Below are 27,353 nucleotides of genomic sequence, written 5' to 3'. Positions count from 1 at the left end.
ACTGGACTCTAGAGCAGTGGAGACGCGTTCTCTGGAGTGACGAATCGCGCTTCTCCATCTGGCAATCTGATGGACGAGTCTGGGTTTGGCGGTTGCCAGGAGAACGGTACTTGTCTGACTGCATTGTGCCAAGTGTAAAGTTTGGTGGAGGGGGATTATGGTGTGGGGTTGTTTTTCAGGAGCTGGGCTTGGCCCCTTAGTTCCAGTGAAAGGAACTCTGAATGCTTCAGCATACCAAGACATTTTGGACAATTCCATGCTCCCAACTTTGTGGGAACAGTTTGGAGCTGGCCCCTTCCTCTTCCAACATGACTGTGCACCAGTGACCAAAGCAAGGTCCATAAAGACATGGATGACAGAGTCTGGTGTGGATGAACTTGACTGGCCTGCACAGAGTCCTGACCTCAACCCGATAGAACACCTTTGGGATGAATTAGAGCGGAGACTGAGAGCCAGACCTTCTCGTCCAACATCAGTGTGTGACCTCACAAATGTGCTTCTGGAAGAATGGTCAAAAATTCCCATAAACACACTCCTAAACCTTGTGGACAGCCTTCCCAGAAGAGTTGAAGGTGTTATAGCTGCAAAGGGTGGACCGACGTCATATTGAACCCTATGGATTAGGAATGGGATGTCACTTAAGTTCATATGCGAGTCAAGGCAGGTGAGCGAATACTTTTGGCAATATAGTGTATATATATATATATATATATATATATATATTTGTAATAAAAACCAGGTGTCATTAAAATGTCTAATAAGAAATACTACACTTCTTAATTTCACTTGGGTGTTTAGATTTGTAGACTGGTAAAAGTTTCATTTCTCTCACATATCCAGTGTGAAATGAACCACTGCTATTTTCCCCCCATATTAATCCATATTTTCTCTGTTTAAAGGATGATACACAACGTACCCTGTGGAATTCTGTATTCTTCCTTAAGGAACAGACAAAACATTTCCCAACAGTAACATCAATAAATCAATAGAAAATAATCTACAGGTAAATAGAATCAGAAAAACAAATGATGAATCAAATATATAACCTAGTCTGTATAATATGCTGCGTCAGTGAGTAGACGCTGCTGGAAGGTCGTAATCTGTGCCTTCAGAGCGTTTCATTCTGTCGAGAAACATGCTGCAAAACTGCTGCTGAAAAATTCCAGGACTCAGCGTGAAGGAGAGAGAAATGTCCCTGCCTCCTCATTACCATTCAGTGCGAGCCTGAGCCATTAAAATTGCATATCCTGCCCCGAGTGACGTCTGATCAACTATCCGAGTTTCTTTGCTTTCATAAATCTGACATGCTCCTGAACGATGTCCTTGCTGTCTGCGATCTATATCAGTGGCGTAATTCCTAATCTCAGTATGTAAATAAAAGATCATGTTTAATCTAAACAGTTTTGTTCTGATGAAGAGACTGCAGCTCTGTGATGCTACCTTCCCTATCCATCAACACGGATAAAATCAACTAGCTGATGATCTTCTGAAACAGCATGACATTTTATTTATTCTTTAAGTGTTTATAATAGGTGAAGTGACCAGAGACTAGAGTTTCCTGTTCTGTCATGGTCATGTTTCTGTGCTGTTTCTGTTTCTTCAACATGGTGGAACTGATGGTATTTGGGGGATTTTTAGCTCTGGAAATGGGAAAAGTGGAAAAAGGAAATCTGCTCTTGCTAACCAACAGCACCCCCCATACCCCAAGAGTTTCATTCCTTGTTTAATATAAAATAAAACTCTAACATTATCATACACACAACTGATTTACAAAGCTAACTAGGTAACTAGTTTACCAGATGTATTTCAATTTCTATCTGCCGTCTAATATTCACATGCCATGAAGAGATCCTCATTCATTTCAAAGCACGATTTCTAGATAAGAGATCTAACGCTCCAATTATCGTTCTGTTGCTTTAATAAAAGTCCTGTTTTATCTGGTGAAGTGGACTGATCTATGTCATTTCCTGTCGACTAAAGAACTAAACAGACGCTCTGCACATCAAAGCCAGACCCCAGGTAGATTATGGAAGTACATCATGTGAGACAGCTGGAGAATTTTTCTGTCAAATCTCTTAAAGGTAGAGTGAAGTCTCTGGCGCAGGGGCGAATGGAATGGTAAGAGAGCGTGGTGTTTTTTATTGGTAATAATTCCTTCCAGAGTTTAACATCAGCACAAATTCAGTCTGCCTGGAGAACAATTAAATAGATTGGCAATAAATTGGTGGAAGAAAATAATCCTTTTAAAAAACAACTTTGCTTTTTGTTCTTCAAATGTTGTATTATTATTAATATTATTATTATCTGTGTTTTTTCATGTGTTTGTGTGATTGTGGAGCTCACCGGCGTACTCCGGGTCCACATGGGGAGGGTAGAATCGGAAGTTGATGAAGAAGGGGATGGGCACTCCGAACTTGAACCACTCCACCACGTAGGGCTGCCCGTTGAGCGGGTGGGACACGTCACATCCCAGAACCACGGTGTCCCCAGCACGGGCAGTCACAAACTGGGGCTCCTCGCTGACTCCGTGGGCACCTGCAGCACAAAATACACACAAAGACTTATTTAAGATAAGATATTCTGGGGAGGATTTCCACAAGGTTTAGGAGTGTGTTTATGGAAATTTTTGACCATTCCTCTAGAAGTGCATTTGTGAGGTCAGGCACTGATGTTGAATGAGAAGGTCTGGCTCGCAGTCTCCACTCTAATTCATTCCAAAACTTTTGGAAAAATAGTGTAGCTGCTACTATAAAAATCGATGACATCAACACCTTCTGACCAATCAGATTTGAGAATTAAATATGAAAAAATTGTGGTCTGTTTTGAGACTGTATCAATAATCGTTCCAACCGTTACTGCTCATAACAAAGGCTTTTAAACCCAACAATACTGCAGTTTCATTGGTGTGTTCTTCAAATCCTGCAGAGAAATGAATCAATGATACAGACACCGATAAATAGAGTCTCCTCTGGAGCGTAGGATACTGAAGCATACTCTTCACTCCTTGCAGAAATGTGGCTCACCTTGGCTAGAGGTCACTGTTAAATCAAATACTGACTGATAATTACCACTGCATATGCGATAGTTACAGAGCGCAGGATCATAACCATAGCATAACCACATAACCGCAGAGTAAAGGCCTGTGACGGGTTAAAACAGGAGGCCTATGATGTAGCAGTTTAAATAAATAAATAAATGAATGAATAAAAGTGTGCCAGTGTTGCCTTATTTAGAAATTTCATTTCCATACTGAGCACATTTCAAAGCTGTGGGGTCAAAAGATGAAGCTGTTATGAGATATTCTCAATTACTTATGCTGTCTCTCCTTCACTCTGCCTCTTTCTGCCCATCTCTCTGTCTCTCTGCATCTCTCTCTCTCTCTCCCTCCATCCAGCACCAGTAATGATGTGGTGATGAAAAGAGTCGCGTTGCTAGAGCATCCCTGTGCATATACCCCAGACTCCCCCTGCATCCAGTGCCTACTGCAGCACCACCTGCTGATTGGCTGGTGATGACATCACCAGTGAGCAAAACAAGCCATGGAAGGTATGACTTCACTGTACACACAGACGAGAGCAACAACCGGTTAACAAGTTCCTCTTCACGCTCCTCCAGGACTGCTCTCGTTTACACTGAAAGACACGAGGGAGATGAACCATTCGATCACAGAGTGCGAGAGGAAAGATGATGAGAGAATATGAGACAGAGAGAGATGATTATATATATACATATACACACAGAGTCCTACAGAGGGGGCTCGATCTCTCAACATGACCAAATATTACAGACATTCATAGTAAAATTTTAACCTAAATCTACATCATAATTCCACTTTTAAAAATCACATATACACGTTGAGGATTTCCACTCCTGCACACACACACACACACACACACTATATAACACTTTAGAACGGCCTGAATGTTTAATTTCTATCAATATCTTTTTAAAAGATTGGAAACAGACCATCTATATTTGAAATTTTATCTCAATATGAACCTAAACATTTTATGATTTTATTGGTATATAACCCTGTAAGAACCAGGATTATAATATTAGTTTTGACAAATTATTAAATTATTGCAGTAATAACTGGTTTGCCATGTCTTTCTGGGATATTAGCAATGGTTTCAATTTATAAAAGCCGACTTTTCCTAGTTCTCCTGTTTGTATTTCGGTCACTGCTGGTCAGATATTATAGCTTTAATCTCTGCCTGTATTTCTGGATTTGTGTTTATTGGATTTTCCTTTGATGTCCTTGTTTGCATGTGACCTGACCCTTGCTCTGGATTTTCACGCTGATCCGTGGAAAATCCCAAATAAAGACTCTCAGCATGGCGTTGTTTTCAGTCCTGCACTATTCATACTAATGGATGATTTACTAGAACCAAGCAAATAAAATCCAGGTAGTCCAGATTAAACAGACGAAATTATAGAAGGAGTGAAGGAAACCAGGAAAACCCCAAAACACCGGCCACTCTCTTCTTCTTATTTACAACACAGACCTGTTTACTGTTATTGATCAACATCATCTTGAGTCTAATGACTTTCCCCATGAACACACACACACACACACACTTCCAAATGGTTTGCCTGGAAAAGGAAACTGCTACCTCCCCATGCTTCTATAAATAACCATAAATTAGTTCTCAGCAATAACCACAGAGTGAAATGTTAACGGTTGATAGACTGATAATTGCAGCGAAGGATTTGCACTGGTGTGTATCTCATCTCCATCTGCATGACACTGACAGGCTCCCTGTAACCTGCTGCCACCTTTAATGCACATTTACAAAGGACATATTACTCCTGACAGTCCATTTGATTGTCTTATTGAAGCTTTTTTCATTCAAATAATCACCCATTGGCTTAGTTGAGCTGCTACGACTTGCAATGTATTAGATATGGTTGTAAATAGCTCTTGTAATAACTTGAGCTTTATAGTATAGTATAATATAGTATAGTACAGTATAGTGTAGTACAGTATCTAGATGGTTATTATTTGTCTAGAAATGCTTTTAAAACATAAGTACCAAACCTTAAAAAAAGTCCTACTGTTAAATAACAGAGCCTCTCTAATAAACATAAGTGTAGAGCCTCTTGCCCTCATGCACATACTGGTATTAGGGGCAGATGGCTGAGGGTGGATCAGCAGTGTCTCTGACCAGTAAGACACAGCAGCAATGATATGTATAGCAGTTCTACATACAGTACCGCTCCCTAAGGGGTTTGGCCGAGTGGACATCCGAAGAGCATGCTTGTTTTTTGAGTTGTTTGTTTATTCTCCCCTGACCTCCCTAATGTGAGTTGTTTTACTTTCTGTTTTTTGTTTTTACTCAAACCAACACACTACAGTAAGTGTCACTGAATTCACATGGTTTTCTCCCAGTCGAATGTAGGAAGTAATTTCACTGAAACTCTATAACTGTATCAGCGTGACAATAGATATTAGTTTACAAGGATATTTCTTACCAAAAAGGTCCAGATAGCAACAGGGCCTACCTGATTAATCCCCTCCATTCAACACCTAATCCACTTCTTGTGATTTAGCTTTGTTTAATGTTTGGACAGAATGAGAACAGATTTGATCAAGAGACTATTCTAAAGTTTTACAGTAACATGACAGTACCTGATATTAAAAAAAAGCTTTTTATTCCTAATTCCAGATTTGAGGAAACTTGTATAAAACACATTATTCACAAAACTGAGCAAAATCCACCAAACATACTGTAGATGACATTCAGATAATATTCAGTAAACATCCAGCTCCACTACGACCCTGCAGAAATGACAAATAAACAATAATGAAAAAATATATTGAAAAGAAATCAGTTCCCTACAAACTCCCGACATTTAGTGTGCAGCTCTCTTTGACATCATACCGATACCTTGATGAGATCAGCTCACTCTGAATATATTTAATGGAGACTAGGATGGTCACGGAAAAAGCTTGATTCTATGCTCACTTAAAAATCTTTTTTGAATGGACATCTTTTTTTGGTCATTGTTCTGTTAGAGGATCCAACCACAGCTCTACTTGGCAGAAGCAGACAGCTTTAATTTAAAATCTCTAGGTACAAAACAGCTCTATATCATCACAGATCATCCAGCATACTGAACAGCAGGGATTGAGTTCTCTTTTCTGTATAAACCATCCTTTACTTTTTGCCAAGCACACCTCCAGAGTTCCCTGCCAAAAGCTTTATTTTTGTCTCTCCTGGCCATAGAACTTAATTCCAGTCAAAGTTGATGGCCTACTTTTAACTACAGGCACATTAGGAATGATAATACATTACTCTAACAAACAGACAATGTGTTCTAAAGACATCCAAATATAGATACATACAGAAGGGGACTTTTTGGAGGTTTCATTTCTATTTGTTTATTTGTTGCTTGAGTAAGTATCCTGACCTCCTGTTCATCCCACTGATGCTCCCCTCAAACAGCCCTCTAACATAAACAACATACATACACACACCAATCATGCATAACATTATGACCACTGCCAGGTGAAGTGAATAAGACTGAGTATCTCCTCATCATGGCACCTGTTAGTGGGTGGGATATATTAGGCAGCAAGTCAACGTTTTGGCCTCAAAGTTGATGTTAGAAGCAGGAAAAATGGACAAGCGTAAGGATTTGAGTGAGTTTGACCAAAAGGGCCAAATTGTGATGGCTAGACCACTGGATCAGAGAATCTCCAAAACTGCAGCTCTTGTGGGGTGTTCCCGGTCTGCAGTGGTCAGTATCTATCAAAAGTGGTCCAAGGAAGGAACAGTGGTGAACCAGTGACAGGGTCATGGGCGGCCGAGGCTCACTGATGCACGTGGGGAGAGAAGGCTGGCCCGTGTGATCCGATAAAACAGATGAGCTACTGTTGCTCAGATTGCTGAAGAAGTTAATGCTGGTTCTGATAGAAAGGGGTCAGAATACACAGTGCAGGACGGTTTGTTGCGTATGGGGCCGCACAGCCACAGATCCGTCAGGGTGCCTGTGCTGACCCCTGTGCACCACAGAAAGCACCAACAAGGGGCATGTGAGCATCAGAACTGGACCATGGAGCAATAGAAGGCCTGGTCTGATGAATCACGTTTTCTTTTACATCACGTGGATGGCCGGGTGCGTGTGCGTCTCTTACCTGGGGAACACATGGCACCAGGATGCACTATGGGAAGACGGCGAGCCGGCGGAGGCAGGGAAACCTCGGTAAAGCTATCTTTATCTTCTAATTATAAACTAAAGCAAGCAGAGAAATGACTTGTATCGTAAAATCAAAATGTGAATTGTGATCTAGGTGAAAATCACGCTCCTGAGTTCTCGGTGTGTAATCTGTTCGACATATCTTCATATTCATATCTTATAACCACAGCAATTCTCTTTCCAATATCCGGCAGCTGTTTTGTGCGTGTTTTCGAGGCTACTGAGGTTAATCTACCCGCCAGATGGGAGACATATGATTAAGACGCAGCTTTCCAAACTCCTAGGAGGGCACTGTCTGATCCCCCACCCCCAAATGCCCCCCCTAACCACTACCACTGCCACTTTTGCTGTGATACTTTGTGGTAATGATGTTAGATGTTAGAGGCTGATTCAATACCCAGTCAGGCAGAGAAAGCAACAAAATATTGGATTTCGCTAATGAGGTTTAAAAGCCGCTGCGATTGTCGTTTTTTAATTGCTAATGGGTAATCAAAGGCTTGATAAAGATGCTCCATCACCAGAAAGTCTCCCACTACACATAGCCTACAGTATATAAGATTATTTTAACACTAAAAGATGTAGGGAAATTGACATCTAGATTTGCAGAAACAAAAAGAAAAATTAACATCTAATATCAACCAGACGTGGTTGTGAAAAGAAGTACTGTATCACAGTTTTTGTGTGCATATGCTTCATGTCTTCATGTGTTACAGAGGGTGTTTTCAGGGAGTTTTAACTATCTAGATGGGTGTGGGTATGTTAGTGAACAAAAAACAGTGCTCTTCTGTGCTGGATTGATGGATGAGATGTTTCATCTCAGAAGAACTTTTCAAATGGAGGATCATTTTCTTGCGCTCATGCTTTTCGACGGACATTACAAACAACCAGTACAGAAACTCTCCCTTTTTTCAGAATAAATTAACCTGATCCATCAAATTTCCAATAAAGAAAATTATTATTTCTAAATTGTTTGTGTGTAGAAGACATTCTCTTATGGATACTTCTTGTTTTTTCTTTAAAAGTGTATGTGCCATGAATTTTCAATGAACAGGTTTATTGACCAAGCTGGCCTATTATTTGTTGGGTTGGACATGAGTGTCAATGAAATAAAACAACTGTAGTGCTTTCAGTTGGTACGCCAAAAGATTGCTGCTGGAATTGTCATTGGGTAGGAAAATAGAGCTCTACCACACCACTCAGATCAATACAACTTACCTCCTTGGTGACATCTGGTAATGGTAAAGGGAAAAAATCAATAGGATTTTACAGCATTATCGTTTGAACAGAACTCTACAGCTCACAGGACTTGGGTTTGTGCACAATTACGTCATGAGGCCACTGTACTGTTACAATACACTTTAGGAATCCAACTGTCTGTGGTTTAGTTCCACCTTTTTGTCCAATGCATCATGTCACTGGTTAGTTAAAAAAAGACGATCCAGATATTAGGGCTGTGTACCAAACTCAGTACTTTTAAGGGTACCGGCTGACTTACGTCGAGTATGAGTACTGATTCACATTATTTCTGTCCCTAATAATGCATCTGGGCGCGGCGTGAGACTAGTTAGAGAAAGAAAGAGAGAGCGTCATCATGTGAGGCGACGTCACCCCTGCAGCTTGTTCAAACACAACAACGGCTAACTGAAAACGTTTGGTGGTCGTATTTTACAAAATTCGATGCAGACAACACTACTTGCAATATTTGTAATTCTGAATGAAGGCTAGTCATGGAAACACATCTGCCCTCAGGAAGCAGCTAATCAAACACCACATGTATTTAAAAGCTCAAGAGTGGACAGTATTTAGCAGTCTGATCTCCTGCAGCAAAATAACAGAAGTAGCTGCAGCTAACACACCTGCCCAGGTCGAACCCCTGGACCAGGACGACGAAACGTTAAGTGAGGATCGACGACAACTTCAACATCTTCAGGAGATTAATTATCCAGGCTAATTTGATAAGTTGTTGTTGGAGAAAAAGACATTTTCACAGTGATGGTTGCCGTTACCATAACGTTAGCAGTTTTCTAAGTTTCTAGTTAACGGATCAAAATTCCGCACTGTTAATGTTAAACAAATAGTAACGGTAACATTATGTGAGATTTCCTGAAACCACTAGTAGTAGGTTTGAAATAAATGTTTGTGTTATTACACAGAGTGTAAAGTATCAAAAAAGGTATAGAAATTTGCATTATCAGTAGTAAAGTGTACATAGCTGTTAAATTATGCACATAAGGAAACAAAAGCCAGTGAGTCTGAGTAAAGGTAAAGGTTTGGTTTTTAATTAGATGAAGGAGACACTGATGCTGTATAAAAGTTTTTTAATGATTGATGTTGTAAATCTTTCTGTATGGAGACATTTATATAGCATCTTTGGAAGGAGTCTCCAGTGTCACCTTTTTGTAAGGGTCAGAAGTAAAGGTGTACCATCAAGCTTTTCAACACAAGTATCCTGACAAATTGATTTTTTTAGTTTTTATTGCTGCTATAATGTTCCAGAACATTGCATGTAACTATAAACAGTCAAAAAGTATGACATCATTATTTAAGAGGAATAACACAATTCTTGACAATCCCAGATAATAATCAACTCCCCTTCATACATAGCTTGTAATGGAAAGGAGGCTGAGATTCTAACACTGGAGAGCATTCTCTAATAAATGAGATTGTGAACATGTTTGGGATCTATGGCACATAGCAGCCTCAAATCCTATATCGTTAAAGAAATGCTAACCGTATCCAATCCTCTTAGTCTACAACTTTTCCTGAGTAGAGCATCCCTCTCAGTCGTAATCCCTGCCTTTCCTACAGCAATAACTTCCCAAACTTTCAGCGATACAAGAGACAGACTGAATCTGATTAGAACACAGTACAGACGATGGAGGCCACACACTCGGGCTGACTCACCGCTCACACAGCTAATCTGGAATAAAAATAAACATCCCACTCATTACACAATACAGATCGTCTACACTGAAGTCTGGAGCTGTGACGTTACGTGATTTTCATTTTTCCAACCTGTCCAGTCATGCACAAAGAATTTGCCCAATTTCAAACGGGTTTTCTGGCTTTCCCACAGGAACTCGGTCTCAATCGATCCAGTTTCGGTGAGACTGTTCCCACTGTAGCCTCAAATTCCTGTTCTCAGGAGAGGAACCTAATGTGGTCCCATCCACCTAAAATCTCAATGTGCTTTGCCTACTAAGATGCTTTTCTGCTCACCACGGCTGTAAAGAACTGTTATTTGTGCCACCATAGCTTTCCTGACAGCTCCTTCTCTTCTGAGCTCTCTCATCAGCAACTTTTTTACCTGCAGAACTGCTTTCTACTTAGTGCTTATTTATTTATTTATTTATTTATTTATTTATTTATTTATTTCATTATTCTGCATATACTCTATAGTCTGTTGCGCATCTCAGGGGATTAAACGTTTCGGAATTCTCAAATCAACCCTCCTGGCATCGATAACAAGGTCCAAGTCACATTTTACAAGTTTATTTTATTTATTTTACAAGTTACATTTTACACACAAGTTTACATTTATTTCTCATTCTGAGGGTTGATGTGAGCATGATCAGTAGCTGTATGATTTTCTGAACTGCAATGTTGAGATCAAGCATTACAATATGACCACATGTCTAATATTGTGTTGGTCCCCCTTTTGCTGGCAAAACAGCCCTGACCCGTCCTGCACTGTGTATTCTGACCCCTTTCTATCAGAACCAGCATTAACTTCTTCAGCAGTTTGAGCAACAGTAGCTCGTCTGTTGGATCGGATCACACGGGCCAGCCTTCTCTCCCCACGTGCATCAATGAGCCTCGGCCGTCCATGACCCTGTCACCGGTTCACCACTGTTCCTTCCTTGGACCACTTTTGATAGATACTGACCACTGCAGACCGGGAACACCCCACAAGAGCTGCAGATTTGGAGATGCTCTGATCCAGTGGTCTAGCCATCACAATTTGGCCCTTCGTCAAACTCGCTCAAATCCTTACGCTTGTCCATTTTTCCTGCTTCTAACATCAACTTTGAGGACAAAATGGTCACTTGCTGCCTAATATATCCCACCCACTAACAGGTGCCATGATGAGGAGATCATCAGTCTTATTCACTTCACTGGTCAGTGGTCATAATGTTATGCATGGTCGGTGTACATATGATTGTCTTTAAACAGCGAGAGTTTAAGTTATAGCCGCTAGCTAACAACGTGACGTTCTGAAACCACTGACATTCATTAGTTTATGTATTGTGAATTAATATAAAGTTGTATTTACTAGAGTAAAATATTACAGGATGTATTTCTCTGTCCTCCAGCCTATGCAGGAGTAAAAGGTAAAGCAGTTCAGCATATGACACCAGCACAATCTCAGCATCAACTAACCTTATCCAGGCTGCGGCTCGATTTGCTGGTAATGCATCTCTCTATTTATATCTGACAGTTATTCCCTGCCCAATGCCTCTCTACCTTCTCACTGTATGCTAGACTTATTCACGCTTCATACTTTATCCCTGGCACGGGGAAGACCACAGAGGACGTGTTTCTGCCTTAAACTGCCTCTCCTTCAGGCTTTGAATGGATAAATGGATAATGGATAAACACTGAGGCTTCTGAATACTGGTGTCATTGTTTTGCTCTCGGGTCAATCCTGGCGCTCGATGCGTTACAGGACTAGAGAAGTGTGGACATCCAACAGCAGCACTTAATGCAGTATGGATTCGAGCAGCAGGAAAAAAAAGAATAATGTCTTTTCAGTGGATGTGTTGTGCTTTTCTGTCCAACGTAAATCAGCTTAAAGTTCTTTCATTTGCACTGTCACTGTCTCACAGCCATGACTCAACAAAATGAGTTTTACTGCTTAAATAATATTCCAATTTTCATTCTACACCAAATAAAAACTTTCAGTTCTCTAATATAGGACAACATGGGAGTCTTGGGAGCTTTTTTGTCCAAATGACACTTTATTTTCGTACTTTTGAATAGTCTATCTATCTATCTATCTATCTATCTATCTATCTATCTATCTATCTGTCTGTCTGTCTGTCTGTCTGTCTGTCTGTCTGTCTGTCTATCTATCTATCTATCTATCTATCTATCTATCTATCTATCTATCTATCTGTTGTCTGTATGTCTGTCTGTCTGTCTGTTTGTCTTTCTGTTGTCTGTATGTCTGTCTGTCTGTCTTTCTGTCTGTCTGTTTGTCTTTCTGTCTACTTATATATCACTTCATGTTTACTAAAACACAGCAGGGAGTCTTTGGATTTTTTTAAATATAGATCATCAGCGTTATTGTATTTATTATTACTGAGCTCACAGACTGATCACTCGATTTAAATTGGGTTTAGTGCAAACCTCAATAACTCCAAACTAAATACGCCTAAAAATAACATCAATGTGAATCTAATAACAGTTTTTAATAAAAATGTGTTGTGCGAGTGAAGCATTAATTTAGAAATGAATTTAACGAGGCTAATTTCAAACAGCGGATTATGTTCTTGTAAGAAATCTTTACCAAAGAAAGTCCATGGAATTTTCAATTACAGGAGTCCTTGGCTGTGTAGACTAATGAGATTCCTGCTCTAAACACTGTCACTGACTGCTACAATTCAAGACAGCACTTCTCTTTAGAAGAGCCTTACTGGAGCTTATGCTTTGTGTGCTGATGGACACAAATGCACCAAATGTGTCACCTTAAAAGTATCTGCCTCCACATCCTCCCACGAGGCCCTTAATGGCAAGAGCTAAATCACAGCCTTAATTACAGTCCCAAAGTCAAGTGATGACAAGCATGCTTTATGTTTCTACAGTATGTAATGCTCTTTTATACAGGAGGCCCCAGCACAATGCATTGACCTGCCCTGGGCCCAGACAAGAGGCGGTGAGCAGCAGCGCAGGCATGACTGAGCTTGGAGAGAGGAGCGATGCAGTTATTACAGAACAGCTAATTTGAGTTCAGAGAGGGCAGGGAGGGAGCTGCGGTGGGAGGATGAGGCTCAGGGACGTCTGATCCATCAGCGCTAACCTTCAGGAAGTGACAATGCGTGTCCTGACTGGCACAAGCAAACTATAGCCAGGTCTACTGCAGTGCACTTTGCGCCCTGAGACACGAACGCATCATGATCTAATTTTCAACAGACAGAGATACGAGGAAAGATGGATGCACAGATAGAAACGTGTATGCAGAGAGAAAACGGTGGAGGGTGGGAATGAATGAAAGTTTCCTGGACAGGGGGGATGGAGTACTGTACTGGAGTATCTCATGGCCAAGGCATGAATATTTAATGGATATGAAGGAGCCGGGTTGGAGGAAGCTGAGTGCGCTGCATCAATGAACAGCTGAAAGATGAGCCACAGGAGGAAGCGGGCCAGCCGAGGGGGCGGGAAGAGAGGAAGAGGAGGTCAGTATGCTGCCTACCACCATGCTGAGCTCATGAAATCACACATACACTCTCTCTGTCTTTCTCTCTCTCTCTCACACACACACACACACACACACACTCCTCCCTTATCAGAATCTTCTGCATTGTGAAGCTGTGTATGAATGAACTCTGGATTTGGTCACACAGTAGGCCAAATCTGATTTAATACATTTTTAAGGCTATTATGAAATCTGTACTGCTGCATTTGCATCCATATTAATAATGTTGTGTGCTGTTTCTTATATTAACAACACAGCCATGATTCTGGCACGTATCCTTCTGCTTCACGTGACTTCACACATTCACGTCGCTGCCATTTTGAATATGACTATGGGACATAAGGTTGTGACACTGCATCACTTTATCTGTGCTTCATTAAAAAGATTCATTTTCACTTCTGCTCATATTCGACTGCCCTCATACATATGACTACATACAATACATCTTTAACACGCAGCAGTGCAGCAGATCCTCACTATATTGTCGCTGCAGGTTTCAAGTCTACTTCCAAGTGATAGGCTTTAATTTTAACTGCCTTTCAACACTAGTTATGTTTGTGTTGTACACTGAAACCAGAAATCTCAAGAGAAATGCTGAAACTGAGGAGTGGGAAGTTGAAAGTTAGCTAATTGAAAGTTAGCTAATTGAAAGTTAGCCAATTGAAAGTTAGCTAATTGAAAGTTAGCTAATTGAAAGTTAGCCAATTGAAAGTTAGCTAATTAGATAAATACCAACACATTTTACTCTAGATCATGTTTTACATACGAGAAAATCCATCACCAGTTATGAACGAATTCAAACAAAGACAGAATAATAATGATTTTTCTGTTACACATAAAGTCTTAAGGTTTAGGTTTATATTAAATAAAGAAATGTTTAAAAAAAAAGCACAAATAAATATCCTTAAACCTGATTGAAAAAAGAAACAATTCATAGATTTTGGGCTGCAGAAAGTCTGTACTGCCTGTCAGAATATTAGCCACTATAGATAACGTGCAAAAAGCATCTAACAAATGCTAACATATGAACTTTAATAATGTGCAAGTTAGCTAGCTAGCCAGCGGGGATAGCTGACTAATAAGCTAACTTTGCACTATATCTCTCTCCAGACAAAGTGCTTCCAGACATTCCGCAAAACTGTCAACCTTTACCACAATATTTACAGCAATACATTTTATTTAATATTTTAATTCTTTTTCTTTTCATTCTTCTTCCTCTTATCATTATTATTATTATTATTATTATTATTGCGTCCAGTATTTTATTGCATTTAAACATCCACAATGAAGATGAGAAACATATTGTTACCCTGACACTGTAAGCTAAATAATAAATAAGAGTACATTTTCCTACATCATTATGAGCATGAAGCCCTGGAGCACTAGGTACCTGGGGTCTTTATAGTTTGTGTATAGAAAGCACACCCTTTACCTCCAGAGTTCTATCAATACTGCCATACCTGAATGAATCACTGGTCCCTTTATAAGACATTTAGTTAAAATGGGAAAAAATTCCTCTCCAGTTTCTTACTTTACAAAAAACAGAAATATTATTCTGATGAAGTGAGTATTTCTACAAAACTCTCATCATACACTTCATTCTCCAAATGAACCATTACAGAATTGAAGTAGATTTGCTTTTGGTCATTGCTCATGTCTAAATTACATTTTGTGCAATAAAGGCCTGAATACAGGCTTTAAGACTCTTTAGAGTTGAATCGAAAAGTGCAAAACAACATTACTGTAAAACAGCCCCGTATTAAATCACACCAATCTGAACCTGAAGCTAAACTTGATGGAAGAGTCTCGTTTCTACCTAATACCCAAGGTTTGGAAGCAACAATAACTTTTTCTCAAGATATATACATACTGTAGGTATAAATATACATAAACCTGAAGGTATGTTATTATTATTAAAAACTTGTCAGTGTAATGAACCGTTATTAACACGAGCCTGAAGCATTTTCAAGTCAAGTCAGGTCAAGAAGATTTTATTGTTATTTAAACCATATATAGCTGATGATGAGACAACATTTCTCCAGGACCCTGGTGCTACATAAAACAACACAACAACACAGAGCTAGGGATAGGAAGTTGTCCTAGCTACATAACGTGCAACCTGGTGTGAATAGTGCAAGCAGACAATACAACACAAAGCAGTACAGGTCACACAATACAGACAGAATAGCACTGTCCAGTGTACATTCTTCAATATATAAGCAGTGCAATGTGCAAAACAGAAGAAGTGTAAACAAGAGTGTAGTTGTAAACATATATACGAATAACAGCAGTGAAATGTGCAAAAACAACAACAGCAGCAATTAAATAATGTGCGAATACAAGCATGTAAACAGTTATAATGTGGGTGGAGTTAAGTCTCGAGTTCGGAACAGGTCAGTTCACACAGGTGAGTGAGTGAGTGTGTGTGTGTGTGTGTGTGTTAGTTTGAGTATGGTACATTTTTTAATACAGGAGTAATATGAAAGTACACTATTTAAAGTTTGCCGTATTCTTCAGTATTCTTGTTTGAACATTACTTTATTTTGATATATTTTCCCACTTCTAGTCATTTTTGTCCATCCAGCTTTACTTCAGACCTGCGTGAAACACTTCTACTCTTAAAAGTTTAAAGCTCACAGCTTGCTTCTATACCCTGCTAATATTATACTTCCAGAAATAAACCATTCAAGCATTACAATTCACAGCAATCTCATTTCTGCTTTGTTGTGTTTTTTTCCCCTATAAAACAAGCACAGGCTTCTGTAATAATCAGCAATGCCGAATGGAAAAGAATGATTTGCTGAAGGTCCGGTTGGAATGGCCACACAAAAGAAAGAGTTCCTGATGTAAGTAGAAGCCAAATCCTTTTACTGAAGAAGCACAGCGAGAAATCCTTTACTGACCTGTACTTCACCTTCTTTATCACACAAACACCCAAAATATCTACTAACGCGCACCATGCCACTGTCATTCAATTGCAGTCATTGAAAAACAAGCCAGTTACACATATAATGGTCTTACTACAGTATAAGTCATTGACCCTACAATGTGTGTATCCTGCACTCACTGATGGTAGATTGTAATATTAGATTGGAGAGCAAAATCTGATCGCTAACAACTGTTTGCATTTTTGATGCAATTTTGATATTTGACATCATTTCAAGTGTGCACTGCTCTACCGTGTTAATGCCACGTTTATTCTGAAAACCAAACAGAAAAGTTGTAATCGTTTTCATTAAAAAAAAAAGTATAAATTTATTGGAGCATGTAGCAACACACAATAATTCATATTTCCACAATTCATATGTGCCTTCTCAGTCAGTGCTGATGATGTGTCATGGATGTGTCAGCAACGTGGGCTGGAAAAATATCTCAAATGAACGTCACATCTAGACGGTGATTCACGCCGCCTAATCACCTGATGAGTTCTGCATAAATCTACAGTCTGGGCTAGAAAGAAATCAGCCCTGGTTCTCCATTACCGTTCTGCTTATCTTTCTTATAAATATCGTCGGTGCTGTTGAGCTTCTGACTGATGTGGATGCCTGAAATAATATAAGTACTGGTGTTTTACCCTGCTAGAAGACTTGTACCAACCGCCACTGCCTATACTAGTGTAATAAGAGAGAGTCCAGAGAGAAGAGAGTGAAAGAAGAGAGATAATCAAACACCATTTTATTCTACCTCATTCAGTGCTCTTAAAGAGTTTGCAGTCTGAGCTCAGATACAGACCCAGTGACCGTCTCATATCCAGCTAAGGCACAATGATGCCCAGTATCCAACCATATTATTTATTTATTTTGCAAAATGCTGCAAAAAATATCAAATTAAATATTATTACTTATTTATTAATATATAATATTTGATATTTCAATGTATATCATTAGACTTTGATATATATAAGAATCTCTAAGAATTCTTAAATAAATTCACCTATATTCAAGTGATTTTCATTTGATAAAGTATTGTTTTGTTTTTCATTACAATTTCCTTTCACTGGAACTGTTTCAGCATGACAATGTCCCTGTGCACAATGTGCAACATCAGTACCTGACCTCACTAATGCTCTTGTGGTTAACGAACAACTCCCCACAGCCACACTCCTAAATCTAGTGGAAGCCTTCCCAGTAGAGTGGAGCTTATTATAACAGAAATCAGGAGACTAAATGTGAAAGTCTAAAAAGCATATATGAGTGTTAAGGTCAGGTGTACACAACCATCTGAGCAAATGTACTGCCTACACACCAATCAGGCATAACATTATGACCACCTGCCTAATATTGTGTTGGTCCGCCAGTTTTGGAGATGCTCTGATCCAGTGGTCTAGCCATCACAATTTGGCCCTTTTGGTCAAACTCGCTCAAATCCTTACGCTTGTCCATTTTTCCTGCTTCTAACATCAACTTTGAGGACAAAATGTTGACTTGCTGCCTAATATATCCCACCCACTAACAGGTGCCATGACAGGCTAGTTAGCAAGTTAACTAGTAGGTAGCAAGTCACTTTGACAAAACGTCACTCAGCAGTGGTTTTCTCTTCACATCGGACATAAAAGATATTTGAGACAGGTTTCTTTATCTTTATTTTATGACTACATGTTGTGCAAGCAGGAGAGTCACATGACAGCCTTGAGGCCCACTGGTAGGTGCATCCAACTAGCTAATTAATCTGTCCTGTAAAAGTTCTACTGACCTGCCAGATCATGCCTCGAAAGTAAATCTGTTTTACTGTTTTATGAAATTCAATAACGAGGAGAGTTTTTTCTTCAAGCTCAATCAGAAGTAAACCTTGGTTACTGCTAGCCTACTGAGGCTGCTTGTTTGCAAGGCCACTGTGAATAAAAAAACCTCATGGCCCAGGCATGTAATCTGCTTGTTTCAGGCACAAGGCTGCTGAATTATCCATAAAGAACAGTGATTTCTTCAGCAGCGCTCCTTCTTAAGGCAACATTGGAACCAAAGTACAAAACATTGAAGATTTAAACCTAGAATATACAAGATAGACCAGGTTATGTATTATAATTCTCCACTAAAAATGTTCTGTTTATAAAACTCATCATTTCTTTAGCATTACACTTTACTTTTCTTTTAAAAAATAGATTCGGCAACATTACCAAAAATGACAGCTGCACATATTCCTAGTAAAATGACTGGCACCTGTTACTTTAAATACCTAAAGAGGAGTGATTATTTCTTCCAAACCCACACACTGCATTCCCAAATGATCAGTGAAAGTCTCTCTCAGTGGCTAAAACGTGTTACGAAATATATAAAGTTTCAGTACAGGTTTTCCTAATCATCTCCAACCTTCATAAAACATAGCACAATATAAGGAAACGGGCAATAACGAAGGTTAATATAGCTGAAGGATTATGACTAATGCTCCAACGCAGAAGAAGCATGCCGGCTAGGTTCTAGCACGCCAAACAGACAGTGTGTTCCAGATTATATTTAAATTCAGCTAATAAAAGAAACAATAAACTTTATCAGAGCTTTTTGGAGCTAGTTCATTTCTAACCAGTTTCCCACAGGATTCCTCTGCTGCTTCAGCTGGGCAGGTTGACCTCCTCCTCTGTGAGTCATACTGACCTCCTCCACACACACACACACACACACACACACACACAGACAGCCTACTCCAGCATGTGCAACACCTTCACACTTCTCCATTACTCATGTCTAACATCACAGCTCTCACACCTGACAAGCCCACCCAAGCCTCTAGCCCACAAACATGAGGATTTATTTTCTATTTAAAGACACAAACTCTACACTGCAGCAATTATGTGAATTTATGATGAAACACGATACAACACTATAACACTAGTATATATATATATGTGGTTATTTTTTTGACCTTATTCATTTGACACTGCACACTTACCTGGGTCCATACATACACCAATCAGGCATAACATTATGACCACCTGCCTAATATTGTGTTGGTCCCCCTTCTGTGTATTCTGACCCCTTTCTATCAGAACCAGCATTAACTTATTCAGCAGTTTGAGCAACAGTAGTTCGTCTGTTGGATCAGATCACACGGGTCAGCCTTCTCTCCCCACGTGCATCAACGAGCCTCGGCCGCCCATGACCCTGTCTCCGGTTCACCACTGTTCCTTCCTTGGACCACGTTTGATAGATACTGACCACTGCAGACCGGGAACACCCCACAAGAGCTGCAATTTTGGAAATCCAGTGGTCTAGCCATCACAATTTGGTCCTTGTCAAACTCGCTGACTTATCTTTAGACATACACCAATTAGGCATAACATAATGACCACTGACAGGTGATGCATGATGGGTCAGGGCCAACACAATATTAGGCAGGTGGTCATAATATTATGCCTGATCGGTGCATAGATCTAATTTTCAGTACAAAATAAAAACTAGCCTTTACACTTCAAGAAAAACATCAGGCGACTTGTCTATCCAAAAGGAACACAAAATATTTAATAGTCTGCATTTCTGGGAAGTTTTTTTCCCCAAAGATGTGAGCCAAGCAACAGTAAATATAGTGGCCTGATGTGACCAGTAGTTAATGATTACCATCTCGTCCAGTTTTTCTGTTTGAAATGCTACTTAAATACTTGAGTATTATTTAAACCTCTTTACCAAAAACATTAATTTGTAATTTGGAAAAAAATGAAAAATCTATTACCTTTAAAAATTTGAACAGCACTTACTCATGAAATTTCTACCTCTAGAATCTGTTTTGGACTCCAGGAGTCCTGATAATGACCTAATTTCTACTAATATACAAGTGAAGAAGACTGTCAAGGACAAGTTGAAAGAGGGTAAATGTTTTATTTCTGGCAGGACACGGTCTCATTAAGAAATGCTCTCCGAACTGTTCGATGTACTAGCTATATTCATACAACAGTTTCTTAAATGTGCCAAGTAGCATCATGTGACTTTCTGCGCAGGAGGATTACCATGCCAACGATGCCACGGACCACCATGTGCATTGGCACACCAGTACAGTGACCTCATGTGCTGAATGAGTCAAGACATCAATGTGGCACAGAGAGAATGCTCACTAACCAGCAAGACATCCTCTTCGGTCCATTCATAAACAACAAGAAACCTTTTGTTATAAAATACTGGCCAAGAGAAATATAAATTATGGTTATGATTGGAACGAAAAAAGGGCAGAATTCTCTTCTGCTTTTTACCCTGGATGTGGACATTAACAGTGGTTTATCTCTTGATATATGAGGAAACCCTAGCTGAGATGGGGGGGGGGGTGTCTTATCCTGGAGGAACCGTTCTTCCTGGTGGATGGATGAACGGCACTGGACCAATTTCACACACAATCAAATAAACAGAAACAAATAATAAAAAAACATTCTAACGTATTTCCAAAATCTGTTCAAATCACTGATGTGATAAAGGACATTTATGTTGCTTCAAATGTTTCCTGTAACTCGTCATATAACATCGGTTCACTGACAAGACATGAATAATACAGATACATGGCTTGTTCTTGCATATGGTAGAAGCGCTTTCACATGTTAAGGAGACAGAAATAGCAACACGCTGACCTTAACTACTACAACAGTGCAAAGTCATGAATAATTAAGCAAGTCCCATGGTGTGCTCTGGAATGGCTCTATACACAGCACATCTTCTAGTGGTGTTTAAGCACGCCGGTTCTTCCTGACGCTTTCCACCAGGAGAAGAAAGCTGATGATGTGCAGCCATGACAGAGGAGCTGCAGAAGTGGGAGGAGATCCTGAGTCAATGTTGTCCCACATACCAGTTGGCTGACATGTGGGCTGATGGTTTTTATAGAAGTGACTGTAGCCTTGAGCCAAAAACAGACTCACTAAAAACCATCAGTATCAATCAGTGTATGGCTTCCAGTGCATAGCAAGCTTCTTATGATACATGGCCTGGTACCAAGATGTGAGAGTTCTATTCACAGTTTGAGAACATATTAAATGTAGAAATGTAGAAGCCCAGGAAATGGTTTGTGAGCCGCCATTTTATTCACAAGGAAGTTTGTCAATGTGTTGAAGTACCTGAGCGATTTTGAACAGCTTTTAAGGAAATGCCACAGCCCTGCTACATCTAAACCAACCTGACGCTACTTGAGCTAACTAGCTAGAAATGGAGAACTGTGAGAAGTTTCTTTGAGATGCTTTTTTTGGAAGGGTTCTCTAAACCACCTTCACCCATGCCTCTTGACAAGATGCTGTGAGTGTCTGGAGTTGTGCCAGTTACTTGTGGGCCAAGGTCGAGGTCATCAGTGGGAGGCATCTGCCCTGACAGAGTGGTAGGCTTAATGGTTAGGATTTGTTAAACATTGTGCTACTCGATAAAATCTTAGGTAGTACTTACTCTTACTAATGGAGACGTCCTGGAGGTGCAATAAAAACAAAACTATCTCCAACTCTTTTTTTTTTGCATTTGTTTTCTCGATATACTGTCATATATTTCTCCATAACACCAAGAGACTAAGTAAAAGTGTAAAAAAGCTAAAGCATTAAAGCTATGAAACGCCTATTTTGATTTTAGGGACACTTTAAGGTTGAACAAATGGTGCCACTGACCCTAGAAAACAGACCCAACTAGTCTCACACACTTCTAAAACTTTTCAACACGCCTTTTAAGCCATTTCAGAAACATTGGAACACATCCAAAGGAAAATTGAACAGATGTGCATTTAACTGCATGTAAGATGGCTAATTTTAAAGAATTGTGTCCCAGAACCTGACCTGCACTTCCACTCTCTTTTAAAGTCACAAGGAAAGATTTGTAACTTTCAAACAGATTGAGAAGTCTGAATACAAATGAAGGGTTTAGATGTCCGTATGTGAAATTAATCAAAGCTTCACACAGTCCCTATGGGAGGCCTTGCTGAAACACATGCTTCTCTCTCGGGCTGTGGCAGCAGACTAGAGACAGACGGCTCAGGAGAAAGTGTATCAGAGACAGGAAATGGCCTTTGAAGTGCTGAGAGAGAGGAAATGGAATCCAGGCACAGCTCACAGACTGCTAAGATACTCACTCTATGTAGAAAGGCCATATAAAGGTGCGCAATGCCATGGGATCTGCCTGGGCACCATAATACTTTGATTCTGGTTAGGAAGATACAACCAGGTTTTTAGTTCCCGAGGAGACTGAAGAAAGCCCATCTGTCTCCTCAGATTTTAACATATTTCTGCGCTGCTCCATTGGCAGAGCATCCTCCACAGTGTCTGAAAGATTAGTCTGTAAAAACGTGGTGAGACGTGGTGGTGAACAACCAACACATCACCGGTTCCCAACTACCAGCCGTTTAACATTTTGACCACACTATATGTCTGAGTACAGCATGTAACCTCATCAGGGACTCCACCCATCCCAGTCACAAACTGTTCAACCTCCTTCCTTCCAAGAGGACATACAGGAACATTCGAATCAGATCCAGCAGGCTCAGGGCCAGCTTCTTCCCCACAACCATCACCCTGCTGAACTCTACACTACACTGTTAAGCCATTGATGTTTTACTACCTGTAATCATCCTGCAGCTTTAAACTATATTCTGTATTATCTCAGTATATAACTTCAGATTTATAATGTATATCCTAGGTTATCTTTATATATCTGTATAGACACTGTGTATTATCCATGGATGATCTCGGTACTGCCCTGTATACAAAGTACATGACTCTTACTTATATGTAGGACTAATACTTTCATATATATTATATACGTAATGTATAACTATTATAGACGTTTTTACTACTATAATATAGTGTAATGTTCCATTTATAATGTTTACAGATCTATCTATCTATCTATCTATCTATCTATCTATCTATCTATCTATCTATCTATCTATCTATCTATCTATCTATCTGTCTATCTGTCTGTCTGTCTGTCTGTCTGTCTGTCTATCTATCTATCTATCTATCTGTCTAGCTGTCTGTCTAGCTGTCTGTCTGTCTGTCTAGCTGTATATCTATCTATCTATCTATCTATCTATCTATCTATCTATCTATCTATCTATGTCTGTCTGTCTGTCTGTCTGTCTGTATATCTATATATCTATCTATCTATCTATCTATCGCCCTGCATATTAACATTTTTCAGCACATAAAGGACTAGCTTTAAGATTTGCACTGCTCTCAAACCACAATATTTCAGTCCAACCCAAAGCAATCAGGTTTTCCAGGCTGGTCTATTCTCAATAACACCCTGCATTTTTTATAAATACAATACTTACAACACTGTGTAAGATTAACCTTGAGCCAACATGAAGAATTTACTACTTATCCAGTGTGTTGGATCAGGTCTGTTGCTGCTGACCCTTTATAGGTAAGTGGACCAGGACTGTAGCTGAAGTGTTTCTCCCATAAATATTGAAAGATTCATTGTAGTAATAGTGTAATAGACTGATAATAAAAGTAATAAAAATAGATCATTTTACTCAAAGTGCATAACAAGACCTAGAGTTGTCAAACAGAGTTTGCTGCCATTTAGCACTATAATGGTGGGTAGAATGGTGGGCCATTCAGCAATCTGAGCAACAGTAGCTCGTCTGTTGGATCGGATCACACGGGCCAGCCTTCTCTCCCCACGTGCATCAATGAGCCTTCGGCCGCCAATGACCCTGTCACCGGTTCACCACTGTTCCTTCCTTGGACCACTTTTGATAGATACTGACCACTGCAGACCGGGAACACCCCACAAGAGCTGCAGTTTTGGAGATGTTCTGATCCAGTGGTCCAGCCATCACAATTTGGTCCTTTTGGTCAAACTCACTCAAATCCTTACACTTGTCCATTTTTCCTGCTTCTAACATCAACTTTGAGGACAAAATGTTCACTTGCTGTCTAATATATCCCACCCACTAACAGGTGCCATGATGAGGAGATCATCAGTCTTATTCACTTCACCTGGAACTGATCAGAATGTTATATCTGATCGGTGCAGTTATCTAATACGGGTTAAAGGAAGGGAGTCTAATATTGGTCTGAAACGCTGGACTGAAATTGGGCTGGATTTTAAATTCTCTGATCAGATTCACCGACATACTGTTTTATGTTGTGTCACAAAAGCATGTGATCTGGACGTCTACCACTTTTGACTTAAATTGTCTTAAATCCACACCAAAAGAATTCTGCTTAACCGCAGTGAGGATGCCACAACTGGATCAGTGTTGGATATTGGTCAATACTCTGAAAATGATATATTAAACATGGATAGAGGGACTGGCGCATCCCTGGTTACAACAATTAGTCCGTTGATGGATATGTATTAAAGCATAAAACCACAAGCTTAGCAGTGCCATAGCCATGAGAAATCTAAATTTGAAAACCTTGGGCAAACATACATTGTTACCTATGGGACTAATATATCAAAATGTAATGTCCTTTTAAATGACTAAGTTTAAATTTATTCCCTATAGTCTCTCCACTGACAGTCACTGGAGCCAACACCGTTTGGGAAATTGGCTAGCTCAGCTTTCTGCACTGTGGTTAGTATTCTGCAGCTTTTCAATGCAATCAGCAAGTCAGCCACGTTCCAATGTTTGACTGGTACACTCACTGTAAGTGATTTGGCTGGAGTAGAGCTAACATTATAACTCATAATTACAAAACATTAAAAGCCAAAGAAGATGCAAGACTCAATCCATATACAAGCGAAGATCGGCATTTGGACAGGATCGGCTGCCCTTTGCAACATTAACGTAATCAAAACTGGTCCCCATATAGAGTGCCACTCAAAAAGTGCTTGTCTCTCAGTGCATCATGTCTGGATCCTGAGAATGATAGCATCACCAGAGTGGCATTCACTTGGGCATACAGATTAGTCATAATCAGTTAAAGGGAAGCAGACGTTATTGGGCATATGTTCCCATCATGGTTAAAGATTCACTGTTCCCTCAGGGAAGCTGTGAGATGCTTCAACAAGTGCAGTGCAGTTCAGTCTGCTGCTGCCGTTCAGTAAACTGGGCCCCGGTTAGCAGACCTCATCTTAACAAACTCGTCTGCTCTATGAGGAGGAGAAGGCTGCTCTGCTGCTTTTGTATCGACAGAGTAGAAAAAATCAGCACAGCAAAACAGAGACCCGAGCTCTGGCGTATGCCCAGGACTATAGCCAGAGAGCTGTGTGTGCCAGAAGACAGCTTGAGACAGCAGCGCAAGAGCAGAAGGTGGCAGCTTCATCTGGTCACACAGGAGGGAAATATGAAGCATATGCAACACCATGCGTGGCCAGCACAGCACAGCGAGAGACTTCCCTTAGTTAGAGATGAGGTGACACATCATGCCAGCGGAGGTAAATAACTTCTTTAGGTCTTTATGGTGGCAAATGCATACTAAACAAGTGGAGCTAGATTTTCTTTCCAGTGTGCTTAATGTTTAATGCCTCACAGAGTTGACCCTTTCAGAGCTAGCCCTACTCATCTGCAATAGTTTAGCCCCCTGGTGGATGAATTTACAACTGCAGGGCTATATGAGTCCACTGACACAACGTTAAAAAAAAAAAAGAAAAAGCAAATGCATCACTTTCTTCTGAAATCCCATCTAGCAAACAACATGGAACTGTGTTCAAATGAAGTGGTCAAGCAAATCAGGGCACAATCACAGAGGGTTAATTAAATATTCAACAAAACCTGGTAAGGAAAATTAGAGCTGAGATGGTTATCACTGTATGATACAGAAGGCATCTTGCTCAGGAGGAGTGCTTTGTCATCCTTATGTCCAGGATCTGAGGCATCTTTAGGTGAAATGCAACTGAATGACATCATGGTGTTAGAACAGGTGCAGGCTGCACAGGTGCACGGTGCAGAAAGAGTTTGCAGAGCCAGGACTACATACCAAAGGTTGCCATGACATGACATGTTTATAGCAGAACAGTTTTACTAAATGCTTTCCTTAAATGGCTTTCAAACATCATCTGTCTTTGAGCTATTAAAGGTCTTGACAATTGTAGAAAACTTCATCAGAGTACCAAACCCGCAGTTTAGGAATAACTGCAGTAATATCTCAAATAAAAAAAATCAAACAAACAAATAAACAAATCAGAGCAAAATCAAAGTGAAAGGGAAACACAGCAAGAAAACTGCAACTTGAGTGTGGAAGGGCATCAAACGTTGCACTTCAACTCACCTTGAGCGGCCGTTCCTCGGGCGCTGAACACACTTGCTATCAAAGTGGCCACATACCAAATCATAGTACTATTGCCAGCCAGTAAGAGAGCTCATCATATCTCAAAGTGCCCCCTTTCTATAAATCATTCATAGACGAGCCCCCGGGATGCTAGACGCACTGGCAGCTGCTGAAATCCTTTTACTCATGCCCTGCACCCTTTCCTCCGGCGTTTCCCTTCATTCTCGCCCTTCTTCTTCCCCTTCTCTCCTTTTCGCATCCTTATCACTCTCGCGCTCTCTCTCTCGCTCTCTCTCTCTCTCTCTCGAAGAGCCTCTGCACCTGCACCAGCGCGACGCGGCCCGACGCGCCTTTAGATAGCGACGCCGGCGTAAAACCAAACCCCAGAATATAGCTCGTTGACACCGCCCCCGCTCGCATGTCATTGGTGGACGTGGGAGGGCCGAGGGGCGTGGATTGGCTACCGCTGCGTCGCTCGTGAGGTAAAAGGCGCTCAGCCTCCGCTTCAAGGTGAGTTGCGGCGCGGAACGGCGCGGCGCCGCAGTATCATGCGCAATAGCGGAGACGCGCGACTTGCAGGTCTCCTGATCATCACTTCTTTTCAGAGAACTCTGGATGAAAGCTGCCGGAGGAGCC

General features: G+C 40.3%; 1 protein-coding gene across 4 annotated transcripts in view; it reads right to left on the bottom strand.

Annotated features, from left to right (window-relative positions):
• Positions 1-27,073, bottom strand: part of igsf9bb (immunoglobulin superfamily, member 9Bb) — a 109,702-nt gene extending 82,629 nt beyond the window's left edge. For all 4 annotated transcript variants that reach the window (XM_058415778.1, XM_058415779.1, XM_058415780.1 and 1 more), the window contains exons 1-2: positions 26,718-27,073; positions 2,344-2,535 (exon numbers count right to left, since the gene is read on the bottom strand). In XM_058415778.1, the coding sequence (XP_058271761.1) occupies positions 2,344-2,535; positions 26,718-26,781 (256 nt within the window). In that variant the 5' untranslated portion in view covers positions 26,782-27,073. The remainder of the gene's footprint in view (positions 1-2,343; positions 2,536-26,717) is intronic.
• Between the last annotated feature and the right edge of the window lie 280 nt (positions 27,074-27,353).

Source organism: Hemibagrus wyckioides, linkage group LG18, assembly GCF_019097595.1.
Source record: "Hemibagrus wyckioides isolate EC202008001 linkage group LG18, SWU_Hwy_1.0, whole genome shotgun sequence".
In the NCBI taxonomy this organism is placed as follows: domain Eukaryota; kingdom Metazoa; phylum Chordata; class Actinopteri; order Siluriformes; family Bagridae; genus Hemibagrus; species Hemibagrus wyckioides.
Note: the sequence above shows the minus strand (reverse complement) of the source record. Positions and strands in the feature narration are given on the sequence as shown.